This window comes from Microtus oregoni, unplaced genomic scaffold, assembly GCF_018167655.1.
Source record: "Microtus oregoni isolate MIOR12 unplaced genomic scaffold, Mior012 000020F_ref0000438, whole genome shotgun sequence".
NCBI classification, from domain to species: domain Eukaryota; kingdom Metazoa; phylum Chordata; class Mammalia; order Rodentia; family Cricetidae; genus Microtus; species Microtus oregoni.
Genome location: NW_024543079.1, coordinates 12,433,803 through 12,447,710, shown reverse-complemented (window position 1 = coordinate 12,447,710; position 13,908 = coordinate 12,433,803). Strand labels below are relative to the sequence as shown.

The window sequence follows — 13,908 nt, the reverse complement described above, 5'->3', positions numbered from 1 at the left end:
TCATTGATCCTTTGTGTTGTTCTCTTTGTTCCTATTTTATTGATTTTGGCCCTCAATTTGATTATTTCCTGCCATACACTGCTCCTGGGTGAGTATGCTACTTTTTGTTCTAGAGTTTTCAGGTGTTCTGTTAATTTGCTAGTATGGGATTTCTCCAGCTTCTTTATGTAAGCATTTAGTGCTATAAAGTTTCCTCTTTGCACGGCTTTCATTGTGCCCCACAAGTTTGGGTATGTTGTGCAGTCATTTTCATCGAATTTTAGGAAGTCTTTAGTTTATTTATTTCTTCCTTGACCCAGTTGTGCATTGCTCTATTCATGAGTTTGTGGGCTTTCTGCAATTAGTGTTGTTGTTGAATTCTAACTTTAAACCGTAGTGATCTGATACGATACATGGAATTATTCCAATTTTTTGTGTCTGTCGAGGTTTGCTTTGTTACCAAATGTGGTCAGCTTTTGAGAAGGTCCCATTAGGTGTAGATGAGCGTGATAGAGTCGTCCCACACTCGCTTAGAATTGAGTAGAATAAAAGGTTATTTAGGGGTGGATTTACAGATCAGTCTTCTGTGTATGAGCGGAGAACAGGAACCAAATCCAGCAGGAGAGAGAGAGACAGGCCTTCTGCATTTATAGTACAAGAGACCACCTGAGCTGGTATCTTAAAGGCTATTGACTGAAGAAGTTCCCACAGCAATGAGGTGCTGAGAAAAAGGTATATTCTTTTGTGTTTGGGTGAAATATTCTATAAATATCTGTCAAGTCCATTTGAATCATAACATATGTTAGTTCTTTTCTTTTTCTGTTAAGTTTCTGCCTGGCAGACCTGGTCTAGTGGTGAGAGTGGGGTGTTGAAGTCTCCCACTATTATTGTTTGGGGTTTAATGTGTGATTTAAGCCTTAGTAATGTTTCTTTTACAAATGTGAGTGTCCTTGTATTTGGGGCATGGATGTTCAGAATTGAGACTTCCTCTTAATGGATTTTTCCTGTTGCAAATATGAAATGACCTCCTTCACCTCTTTTGATTTTTAGTTTGAAGTCTATTTTGTTAGCTATTAGGATAGCTATACCAGTTTGTTTCTTAGGTCCATTTGCTTGGAAATTTTTTTCCCAACCCTTTACTCTCAGCTGATGTCCTAGCTTTGAGGTTGAGGTATGTTTCTTGTACACAGAAGAAGGATGGATCCTGTTTTTGTATACAATCTGTTGGTCTGTGTCTTTTTATAAGTGAAATGAGTCCATTTATATAAAGGGATCCTAATGACCAGGGGTTACTAGTTTCTATTATTTTTGTTTTTGTTGTTGTGGAGGTATTGTATGTGTGCTTCTCTACTTTGGGATTTGCTTCGGTGAGATCATCTATGGTCTGTGATTTTCTTGGGTTGGAGTTTTCCTCCTAGTACTTTCTGTAGGGCTGGATTTGTGGATAGTTATTGTTTAAATCTGATTTGTCACAGAAAATCTTGTTTTCTCCATCTATGGTGATCGAAAGCTTTGTTGGGTACAGTAGTTTGGGCTGGCATCTGTGGTCTCTTAGTGTCTGCATAACATCTGTCCAGGACCTTCTAGCTTTCATTGTTTTTATTAAGAAGTCGGGCATAATTCTGATAGGTCTACCTTTATATGTTACTTGGCCTTTTCCTTTGCAGTTCTTAATATTCTTTCTTTATTCTGTATGTTTAGTGTTTTGATTATTATGTGGTGAGGGGACTTTTTTTTTCTTGGTCCAGTCTATTTTGTGTCCTATACTTTCATAGGTTGGGAAAGTTTTCTATTATGATTTTGTTGAATATATTTTCTGTACCTTTGAGTTGGACTTCTCCTTCCTCTATCCCTATTATTCTTAGGTTTGGCCTTTCATGGTGTCCCAGATTTCTTAGATATTTTGTGTTAATAATTTGTTAGAAAGCTGGGCGGTGGTGGCACATGCCTTTAATCCCAGCACTCGGGAGGCAGAGGCAGGCGGATCTCTGTGAGTTCGAGACCAGCCTGGTCTACAAGAGCTAGTTCCAGGAGAAACCCTGTCTTGAAAATCAAAAAAAAGAAAGAAAAAAAAAGATTTTGTTGGATTCAACATTTTCTTTGACTGATGAATCTATTTCCTCTATCATATCTTCAATACCTGAGAGTCTCTCTTCCATTTCTTGTATTCTGTAGCTTATGCTTATGTTTGTGGTTCCTCATTATTTACCCAAATTTTCCATTTCCAGATTTATCTCGGTTTGTGTTTTCTTTATTATTGCCTCTATTTTAGTTTGCATGTCTTGAACGATTTCTTTTACCTGTTCGATTGCTTTTACTTGTGTGTGTTTTTGTTTTGTTTTGTGTTTTTGAGACAGGGTTTTGCAGTGTAGCACTGGAGTCTGTCCTGGAACTTGCCCTATAGACCAGGCTGGCCTTGTACTCAAAGGGATACACCTGCCTCTCAAGTGCTGGGATTAAAGGTACGTGCCACTGCTGAACAACCTTCTTGGTTTTCTTTAAGAGATTTGTTGATTTCTTCCAATTTTTTTGTTTGTCTTTTTCTCCACTTTTTTAAGGGAATTTTTCATTTCCTGTTTAGGGGCCTCAATCATCTGCAGAAAGTTATTTTTTTTTTTTTTTTTTTTTTGGTTTTTCGAGACAGGGTTTCTCTGTGGTTTTGGAGCCTGTCCTGGAACTAGCTCTTGTAGACCAGGCTGGTCTTGAACTCACAGAGATCCACCTGCCTCTGCCTCCCGAGTGCTGGGATTAAAGGCGTGTGCCACCACTGCCCGGCCATAAAGTTATTTTTAAGGTCCTTTTCTTCTGCTTCATCTGTGTTGGGATGTTCATTAGTTTCTGGTGGTGCCAGATTGTTCTTTATGTTGTTGAGTGGACTCCAATCAGTATAGGTGGAACCTGTGCTCTGGCGGGGGAGTGGGGGAGTAGAGGGGTGGGGAGTGTCGTCCCTTACCTCCAATAGGTGTAGTTGGGGGACCAGGTTATGCAGCTCCCCTTCTCTTTGTTCACATAGTGTGTATACACATTCAACAACAAATTTAAGGCAGTAAAAAAGGTTACCAAGGCAATTTCTCAGGGCCATGGTGCATTCCTTAAAGGACACCTGCGAAACAAACTCGTCAGCTACTGATTAGTAGGCAGCTGCAAAAGGGAGTCTAGGCTGTAGCGTTATCTTGAGAAGGTTGCTACGAGGCGTTATAGAAGACAAAGGCTAAACTACTGAGTGGTCTAAAGAAGAAATAAAGAAGTCGTGTACTATTCTACATTCCTTACGTGTATTAAGCTTTATAGACTAACACTAGGTGACTAACAAGACGTAAAGGTGTCCTGTCTCCCCACCCCTTGCAGCCCTAACAGGACAGCAGAGTGCCAAGGGGTCCTGAGTAACCATGGAAACCCACAGGGGGCAGATCGTAAAGCAATCAGCACTTTCCTCAAGGCTGGCATTGAAAGCGTCCCAAATCTAAAAATAGATATATCCTGCAAGCTGCCTCAGAGCACAAGGAGGGAATTTACAGGCTAGAAGCTAGTAACTTTTTATTCAAGGGCCAGGCCATTTTCGGCAGTCCTGGCCTTCTGTGAAGCCTTTCCAATGGTAATTGCCATAAAGCTGTTTCCCTCCAGACCTAGTTAACTGGTTAATTGCTTTTCCCTGTTACTCACATACATTTCAGGACTTAAACATAAACAGTTATCTGAGTCTAGGATTATGTACTACAAACTGAGGTTAGAAGGTTTTGCAGAGCATCAATGCTTAGGGAGTCTTGCCAGTTCCACAGGTTTGTGTGTTATCAATTGGTCCTGGCAAAAGAAGCTAGTGATTTAGGTTCATACATCTGCGCCTCTGTCCTTGAGTATTATCTGTGGAAAGTCTAACTTGCAATCCATGCACAGAGACACTCAGTCTGGCTAACTGTACTTGATGGCCTTGCCAGCTTGCTAATGATGGAAAATAGGCTTCTAAGTCTCTCACCTTTTCGTGGAACAAAGAAAGGCTAAGTTATAAAGGCGTATCTTATCCACCAGAAGCACGCAGCAGAGGGAAGGCGTCCTTCTGTTAATTTATAGGAACAACAGTGTCCAATAGATGAAGAGCACACTGTCAAGAGCCGTGGGAAGAATCCCATGGCCAAGAGAATTACAGGTGCAGACAGTATTGATAGGCAATGGACCCATAAACCTTACTTATGAGTTTATCGTCAATCAGATAAATTGTTCATCTGGCGGGTCGCCCTCATAAATATCTGCTGTCATCTACTGCATATCTTAGGGACCCCAGCACAGAAGTTTGTCCTAAGCTATCTGAACCTGACCTCTTGTCAGCAAACAAGTTTAATGATAAAATAAATCTCTTTATAGATGGCAGGACCATGGCAGTTGGTTCCAGGTACTGTTGTAGACTCAGCATCTCATACTGTACTCAAGTCCTGTTTGCTGAGTATATGAGGATAAGTATTTTGCAGGCCAATCTATGTCCCACCATTAACATAAAGATAGCCCCACCCCTGGCCCCTACCCCTGCTGTCGGCCACACTGGTCTTTCCTTTCTTGGAATCTCTCTAGCATTCACGGTGTGCTGCAGTGTGCAGCAGCTCTCAGGACCAAGTTTAGCTTCCTGTATGTCCAGACTAGTGCTAAGTAAGCCAATCTTTTTTGGGTTTTTTTTTTTTGTTGTTGTTTTGGTTTTGGTTTTTTGGTTTTTCGAGACAGGGAAGTAAGCCAGTCTTATTTCAAGATTTTAACATCATGAACCAAATTAATCATCAAAATCTAACCAAGGAGGGGCTGGAGAGATGACTCAGTGGTTAAGAGCATTGCCTGCTCTTCCAAAAGTCCTGAGTTCAATTCCCAGCAACCACATGGTGGCTCACAACCATCTGTAATGAGGTCTGGTGCCCTCTTCTGGCCTGCAGGCATACATACAGGCAGAACATTGTATACATAATAAATAAATATTAAAAAAAAATCTAACCAAGGATTGGTCACCCAGCAATTATTCAATCACTATCTTTTGGCTGGACTTTTTAAGATTTATTTATTTTTATTTTATGTGTGTGCATGCTTTGAATGCATGTATATCTGTGCACCATATGCATGCAATACCCACAAAGGTCAGAAGAGGGCTTGGATCTCCTGCAACTAGAGGAACAGATGGTGTTAGCTACCATGTGGTTTCTATGACTTGAACCCGGTGTTCTTCAAGAGCAACAAGTGCTGTTGGCTGCACTTTAAAAGAGAGGTCTAGGGTATAGCTTGGTGGTAGAGGTTTGCCTAGCAAGAATCAAGTCTTGGGTTCAGCTCCTTGTATGGAAAACAAGGCAAATCTTTCTCCCCACACACTTAAAAAAAACAAAACAAAACTATATCCTTCCCTTCACCTGCAAAATCATCATTAGCTGTGTCTTTCTGGCTGTCCTCTAAGTTGTTCAGCTGCAGGTCTACACTTCCTGAGTCACTGTCAGAAGCACAAGGGATCACCACTTCTTCTGTGCCACTGGCCCTAGGAATCAAAGAGGGATTCAAATATTAGTTTCTCAGAAGCGCTTCTGTCAGCATTCTGTTGAATTCCCGCCCATGGGCCCCCTTCTCAGAAAACCATCTACTGAGCAGCAGTCTAGACTGAGCAGCCTCTCCCCAGCCTAGCCAGCTACTTTTCTTTCACGGGATTTGCTCATATGCTGTATGTCTATTAGGCATCTTGTCCACAACGCATCCCAGCCCCCAGAATGATGACACAGACAGACGGATAAATAAAAACAGACTGCAGTAGGACAAGCCCTCCACAGCAGGCCCCAATCTCCCTTACCCTTGTTCCATTTGTCTTTTTTATTCTGTAGCCAATAATACATTCAGTACAGCATCCAGTTATTGATTTATTCTTGCTGGGGTAAGAACTTGGGCTTCATACATCCTAAGCTCTACCCCAGGGCTATACTGCACCCTAATTAATTGATTAGTTTGTTAATTTATATATTTTTACAATGCTAGCAATTGAGCCAGAGCCTAGTATATTCTAGGTAGGTACTCTACCAATGAGCTACACCCCATACTTCTAATTCAGTTATTTACAATATTCGATATTTAATTATTTCTCCTTCTAAAATAAGGCTCCCTGCAGACAGGCTGCTAGGGATATAGTCCATCCGACTAGAACAGTGGCTTGCATATGGGAAGTATAGTCTTAGTGAATGACTACACAGAATGACATCTGACGGGAAAATTCCCACAGAGCTGCAGGATTTGACCCCAAGGTATTTTAGTTTCTGATCTGCTTTTTTGAGAATGTTACCTCCTGTCTCCTGTCCCTTCTGCTTGAAGTCTTATCTGAGAGTTTTCCTAGGGGATCAAAGCCTATGAAAACTTAGCTTATGAAAAACACAGAAAACCATGGTATTCTTTGTTTTTTTTTAAATATTTATTTATTTATTATGTATACAATATTCTGTCTGTGTATATGCCTGCAGGCCAGAAGAGGGCACCAGACTTCATTATAGATGGTTGTGAGCCACCATGTGGTTGCTGGGAATTGAACTCAGGACCTTTGGAAGAGCAGGCAATGCTCTTAACCACTGAGCCATCTCTCCAGCCCAAACCATGGTATTCTTAACTGATAAGTTGCATTTGGCATTGTCCCTCTGGAGGGTTTAGATTAAAGACTTTGGAATACGAAGTTGATTTGCTAAAGTGTGTGAACTGCTAGCAATAAAAGGGCCTTTGCTCAGCAAAAGCGGTTCATTGGTGGAGAGGAATCCACCCTGGTGCTGGAAAAGGCTAAACTCATCCTTGAGATGCCTCTCCACTCCTTTCCATGGACCGGGGAACACCCACGCCCCACACACAACAAACATCTACCAAAAGATAAACAGTTAATTAATGAAAAAGAAAGTTGCCTGCAGGTGTGCTGGCTCATGCCTGTAATCCCAGTTCTCTGGAGAATGATACAGGAGGATTGCCATGAGTTCCAGGCTGGCTTGGGCTATGAAGTGAGACCCCTTCATCTCAAACAAAATAGAACAAAAAAAGACAATACAAGGAAGTTGCTAAACAGTGATATGTGATTCAGTTTTTATTAAAATAACGTTTTTGTAAAAGTGATGTGTATGTGCCCATATGCATGCCTATATACAATAAACATATGTACAAATATTGTAAAATGGAGACAAACATGGACTTAAATATCTATAGAGTGGCATTTTTGAGAAAAAGTTTTCATTTTTAAGCTATTTATATTGCTTAAAATTTTAATATTGGCATGAATCTTAATGTAGACCAAAGGATCCAGGCAGTGTTGGCACACGCATTTAATCGCAGCACTAAGGAGGCAGAGGTAGGTGGATCTCTGTGAGTTCAAGGCCAGTCTGGTCTACAGTGAGTTCCAGGACAACCAGGGATGTTACACAGAGAAACTTTGTCTCAAAAAACAAAAACAAGTTGCTGTTGACAAAGACATGGAGCAAATAAATAAATAAAATAAATAAATGAAAAGTAAAATAATAAAAAAAATCCCATAAATTGCACTTGGAAGTATAATTTGGTACAACTACTTTAGCAGCAAGTAAACATTATGCAGTAAAGTTGAAACTGTATACACACAGAGACACACACTCTATGACTCATTATTTTACATTTAGGGATGTATTCTGGTAAAACTTACACATGTGTTCAGGAAAATACATACGAATTTTCACAGAAGTGGTCATTATGGAAAACAAACAAAACAAAAACCCTTGAGACAGTTGATGGTTCATCACTAGAACAGAGAAACCGTGGCATGATCATCCAGGGAAGGACTTACTATATAAGCAATGAAATGACTGTGGCGTGATCATCCAGGGAAGGACTTACTATATAAGCAATGAAATGACTGTGGTGTGATCATCCAGGGAAGGACTTACTATATAAGCAATGAAATGACTGTGGCGTGATCATCCAGGGAAGGACTTACTATATAAGCAATGAAACGTGCTAGTCCAGCTGTCCACAGCAACGAGCACCAAGCTCAAAGGGCCAAACAAGGTGGCTGACATCTGTAATCTCAACACTTGAGAACCTAAGACAGGACCTTGAGGCCAGCCTGGGTTATATAGAAAAACTCCATCTCTAAAAAGGAAGGAGGAGGAGGAGGAGGAGGAGGAGGAGGAGGAGGAGGAGGAAGAGGAGGAGGAGGAAGAGGAGGAGGAAGAGGAGGAAGAAAAGGAGGAGGAGGAGGAGGAGGAGGAGGAAGAGGAAGAGGAGGAGGAAGAGGAGGAGGAGAAGAAAAGTCATTTGAAAAAAAATCATACAAAACTAATATGCTTTTTAAATTTATATTTCTTTATTTTGTATATGTGGTGTATGTGTGGGTGACTGTGTGCTATGGTGTGTTTGTGTGTGTGGGGGGGATCCTGAGACAAATTGGGGGAGTTACTTCTCTCTCTCCAACATGTGGGTTGCAGGGATCAAACTCAGGTGATCAGCACCGGTGGTCAGTGCCTTTAAGCACTGAGCCATTTTGCTGGACTTAAAATACTTCTTGACAGTAAAACTCTGCTGCAGAAATTTGTCTGTGCTGTGGTCTGACGTTCAGTGGGGTGAGGCATCGGTTAGAGAGGCTGGGCTCACATTCAGCCGGCTGGAGTGGATCATGGAGTTCCCTGGTGGACCGGGACAAGAAAAAGGCCCCAGAGGATGAGGCGGAAAGGAAGGGTGTCCGGTCTTTCTGAGCTGGGAAGCGAAGGGTGACAGTGTGCTTCCCAGGCGTTTGTGATTATCTCGGGTTTTTATCTTTAATATTTGTCCCCGAGGTTTTTTTTATAATAAACGGTAATAGAAATTGCTTTAGTTATAGTAAACCACGCAAAGGCGGAGTGATTCCACCACACTAACCATTGCAACTGCAGAGGCCCTTTCCCCAATCTCCCAGCTCCCTCTAGCCCGCTTTCCTGCGTACTTGGGTTTTCCGTTGCTGTCTTCCCGGGCACAAATCCGCTACCCTCTCAGGCCAATTCTGCTCAGAGGCACAAGGCACCAGGGCTAAGCTAGTCCGGCTGCCTTACACATTTGCTCGTAGCGTACTGAGCCTGTGCTGCTTTGGTGTCGCGCCTACTCCACCTGCTGGTTGAACATCGTCACTACATCTGACTACCTTTGCACAACTCAATCCTTGGTGTCAGAGCCAGTAAGACACTTGGGAATTTTTTTTTTTTTTTTTTTTGGTTTTTCGAGACAGGGTTTCTCTGTGGTTTTGGAGTCTGTCCTGGAACTAGCTCTTGTAGACCAGGCTGGTCTCGAACTCACAGAGATCCGCCTGTCTCTGCCTCCCAAGTGCTGGGATTAAAGGCGTGCGCCACCACCGCCCGGCGACACTTGGGAATTTTAAAACAGAGAACTAGGCTATTAAATGAATAAATAAATAATTTAATTAAATATAAGTAAGTATTTTTTTAAAAAGAGAGAGAAAAAGAAGGGAGGAAAGGACAATATTAAGATCTTTCCCAGGGCTGGAAGGATGGCTCAGAAGTTAAAAGCGTTGCCTGATCTTCCAAAGGTCCTGAGTTCAATTCCCAGCAACCACATGGTGGCTCACAACCATTTGTAATGGGGTCTGGTGCTCTCTTCTGGCCTGCAGACATACACACAGACAGAATATTGTATACATAATAAATAAATAAATATTTTTTAAAAAAAGATCTTTCCCATGTTAAAAATTGGACAAACCTCAATGCAGGGAATTAGGACCCTGTTTATTGTTACCATGGATGGGATGCAAAGAGAAAAGACAAATGAAGGGATAAACAACTTATCTGGGATAGTCATAATTATTATCAATTTGGCAATTCATATTTTATCCTCAAAAATGGTTTGAAAACTGTACCAAATATGAGAAATTGATTGATAAGAGAAAAAATGTAGAAAAATATACTAGTGATAAGATACAAGCCTTAGAAAGGGTTATTACTGGGGCTGGAGAGATGGCTCAGAGGGTGGGAGTACAGGCTGTTCTTCCAGAGGTCCTGAGTTTAATTCCCAGCAACCACCTGGTGGCTCACAACCATCTGAAATGAAATCTGGTGTCCTTTTCTGGTGTGGAAGCATACATGCAGACAGAAACGCTGTATATATAATAAATAAATCTTTTAAAAAAATTAAAAGCCTCAGAATTTCATAAGAAACACCATGTTGATAGCAAAGGTTTAAAGAAAGACTTTTCTTTCTTTGGCAAGAAGCCAAGGAAATCCTAAGAAATATCCTACTTGTTCTCTGCATAAGTAAACTCCATTTCCAACAGGAAGTACTCCTAAGGTACTCAAAGAAATGAAATTTGGTAAATGGATATGTTCCATTTTGCAGAGTTTGGAAAAATTAAGTATTTGCAACATACCATAGATACATATTTACGATTTCAATGGGCAACTGCTTTGAGTTCCGAAAGGCTGTCTGTAATTACACATTTATTAGAAGTTATGGCCGTCACGGGGATACCTGTACAAATTAAGACTCACAATGCTCCAGCATATGTCTCTAGAAAAATGAAACAGTTTTTTGCATATTAAAACATAAAGCATATTACAGGTATACCACACAATCCCACAGGACAAGCAGTTACAGAAAAATCTAATAACACTTTAAAAGAAATGCTTAACAAACAGAAAGAGGTAATAAAGACCTCTTACAAACTTTAATTTTTTTAAATGTTAATGAAAACAGAACAACAGCTGCAGAGAGACATTGAATAATAGAAAAAAAAATCCACTGAATTAAATCACCCTGTTTACTTTAAAGATGTGCTGACCTCAAAATGGAAACCAGAGTATGTGTTACATTTGGGAAGAGGTTTTGCTTTTGTTTCCACAGGAGAAGGAAAGCTATGGATACCATCAAAATTGATAAATATTTGATCTGAACATGAGAGACATCTTGATTAGGAGAGGCAATACTTTATTCAACAATGTGGCAATTCAACTTGACAAAAAGGAAAACTCCCCAAAATTAAGGTTGGACAGGGTTTTGTTTTTTGTCTTTCCAGGAGAATAAAAGCTTCCAACTATGAAATCTAAAGACCTGTGGACAAATGAAGCATCTGAAGAAGAAGGGAGAATCACCTGGAAAAAAAAATCTCAAGGAAAGGAGTGAATTGTCCTTACAGTACAGCACACTTCCAACAGGGTAAAATGTCACAAATCTTTCAGAGTGTTTGCTTTTGCTGTTCTCTACAGACATGTTAGGCAAATGGTCTTTATGTAGACCCAATCCAATGAAAAACTAAAGCTGGCTTTGAAATTGGAGTGTGGCTCTCTCTCTTTCTTTAAACCCAAGCTTGTTTGTTAAAAAAAAAAAAAAAAAAAAATCCAAAGTCTGTCTCATGTCAGAAGAGCTACCTGGTATGGGACAGAAGAAAACCAAAATCTAGGGACTATCATACTGACACTGATCTCATACCCCGTAGACTTATTTTGACCCTTTAAAACTTTTCATAAGGTTTAAATATTATCTCAAAATTTAAACTTTCTGTTTAAATAGCCAGGCAGTGGTAGCACATGCCTTTAATCCCAGCACGCAGGAGGTAGAGACAAGCAGATCTCTGTGAGTTCGAGGCCAGCTTCGTCTACAAGAGCTAGTTCCAGGCACCAAAGCTACAGAGAAACCTTGTCTTGAAAAAAACTAACTAAATAAATAATAAACAACTTTCTGTTTGATATTAACGGTCATATAGAGTACTAACTAATTCTAACTTTAGGCTTCCTGTACCTGAGTTCAGGCTTGAGTCACCAAGGCTGGTCTAATCCCTCAACCAGCCGTATCAAGTAACCTTGGCCTGGAAAGTAAGCATAGGCCCTACAGGCACTGCCCAAGATCACTTTCTGGGATGATGAAAACATCTGTCAAATTGCCCAGCACAACATCTACTAGCTACCCTGGTTGAGTTAGTGAGCATTTGAAACATCGCTAGTACAACTGAGGAGTTGAATTTTAAATTTTCCTTAATTTGATGAAGTTCAAAGTGAAATAACTGCGTGGGGCTAATGACTACTGCATGGAGGAGTGGCACTTACAGGACACAGAACCAACTCTCGTCCGCATGGCTGAATAACACTTGGGGCAATACCGAACATAAGAAGAATCCGCTACTGTGCCACTCTCGACGTGCTCACAATAGTTCAAGCAGCCTGTAGCCGGAAGGTGATAGTAACACTGCACACCACTGCACACATCTCAGAGTAAGGACAAAGTAAATGAAATCAAGTATGTAGAATGCTCTTTCCCCTACCCTCCCATACCTCTCGTACCCACTAAATAAACTCCATACCCAAGCTCTCTCCACGTGGTGCATCTGTCTGTCTTTCACCGGCAGCGGGCCACTCCCAGCGGCAGTGGGACCTGCCAGGGTCATCAGCACCGTGGTAACTCTTTCACCAACTGTACTGTAAATGCTCAGTAACTGGAGCTACATTCTAGTTTGGCCTTCCATTTTGAGTCTGTTAAATTTGCAGATCAGGGCATCCCTCAATCCTCACCAGAGAAGTTTCTTGGAGTAGATGGCAATCAACACAGAAACCCACTACTGACCGACATGCGGACTTGGGAAATCTCAGCCCTAAATGGGATGTCTATCTCTTACTCCTCACCTCAAGGCTCAGGGATGTGGAAGAAGAGCAGAAAGATTGTAAGAACCAGAGGTGGTGAATGGCTCCAGAGAGACAGCATTTTCCAAACACAACAGGGGAAGATGCAATAAGAGCTCACGGAGATCACGGAGTATGCACGAGATCTGCAGAAGCTCAAGCTATCCAAAGCCCCAGGACAGAGAAGGGGAAGTGGGCAAAAGACCCCCTAGCCAAAAAGCTATTCATAATTGATAGCTAAGGGAGAAGGAAAAGTCAGTTGTGTTTCCCAATGGACATATCAACCACTCTCCAGGGCAGGACTCCATGCTTAGCTTGTTTTTGATTTTTTTTTCTAAAAGAAAGGGAGAGAAATAGAGCATGAAGTTGAGTGGGTAGGGAGCTGGGGGAAGGGAATGAAGATGATCAAAATGTAGTGTATGAAATTCTCAAGGAATAAAATTTTTTTTAAAACGTTCCCCCAGAGTTACTGTATGGCTCACTATCTTGAAAAATGGGGAAAAATCCACTCATAAGCCAGTTATTAACCATCTAAGTAATCCTTCTACCATACTTTGCAAAAGGGCTCAAAATCACGTCACTGTATTCCTCGCCTCCCTTCTCACGGCTTTAAAATTGGCCGGGCTGCCGGGGAGACTCGTGATTGACAGCGCGTCCGGCCAGTCACTGGCACCGGCCAATCAGAGGCGGCCCCGTCTCAGGCCCAGCCCAAGTCCCCGTCCAATCGCGTTCGGGTGGCGGCCAGAGCCGGACGGTTGGGAGGCGGTCGGTTCCAAGTGCACCGCGGCGCGGGGGAGACTGCGGGTTCTCAAGCAGCAACCCTGCGAGCGGCTCGCACGCCACGACAGGACCCGCCACGCCGCGGCTGCTGCGAGCGGCCCTGCCCAGTGCGGCCGCCGAGACTGACCTTTGCCGGGAGCCCATCCCGGCAGCCGGCGTGTGCTGCGGGTCCTTGGCGTCCCCTCCGGCGCGCTCTTGGAGCCACTTTCCAGAGCGGAAGTCTGCCTGCTCGGGCTCTGGTGGGGCCTGCTCGGAGGAATGGCGCCGCCGGGTGAGGCGTTGCGCATGGCTCAACAGTGGGGCCCCGCGGCCGACACGCCTTGGGGAGCGGGGCGTCGCCCGCGGGAGGGTAGTACGGACCACTCGGGCGCCGGCCAGGCGCGGTTCCCCTCCCCTACGGGGCAGGGGCATGGGCTCGGGCGCTTTCGGGGTCGTGGGTGTGACGGAGGGCTGCGAGCTGTGGTGAAATGCCGGCGACCCGAAGGGTTGGTGCCGGGGGAGGAGGGGGGTGTCCAACGCGTGGCTACGGGTCCCCGCGAGGCCCAGC

General features: G+C 42.8%; 2 protein-coding genes across 3 annotated transcripts in view; one reads left to right on the top strand and one right to left on the bottom strand.

Moving 5' to 3' along the window:
- Positions 1–13,810, bottom strand: part of Mroh8 (maestro heat like repeat family member 8) — a 77,357-nt gene extending 63,547 nt beyond the window's left edge. Inside the window, exons 1-2 of the mRNA XM_041670534.1 lie at positions 13,489–13,810; positions 5,358–5,479 (exon numbers count right to left, since the gene is read on the bottom strand). Of these exons, the coding sequence (XP_041526468.1) occupies positions 5,358–5,479; positions 13,489–13,772 (406 nt within the window). The 5' untranslated portion in view covers positions 13,773–13,810. The remainder of the gene's footprint in view (positions 1–5,357; positions 5,480–13,488) is intronic.
- Positions 13,501–13,908, top strand: part of Rpn2 (ribophorin II) — a 50,114-nt gene continuing 49,706 nt past the window's right edge. For both annotated transcript variants that reach the window (XM_041670536.1, XM_041670535.1), the window contains exon 1: positions 13,501–13,632. In XM_041670536.1, coding sequence (XP_041526470.1) covers positions 13,620–13,632 — 13 coding nt within the window. In that variant the 5' untranslated portion in view covers positions 13,501–13,619. The remainder of the gene's footprint in view (positions 13,633–13,908) is intronic.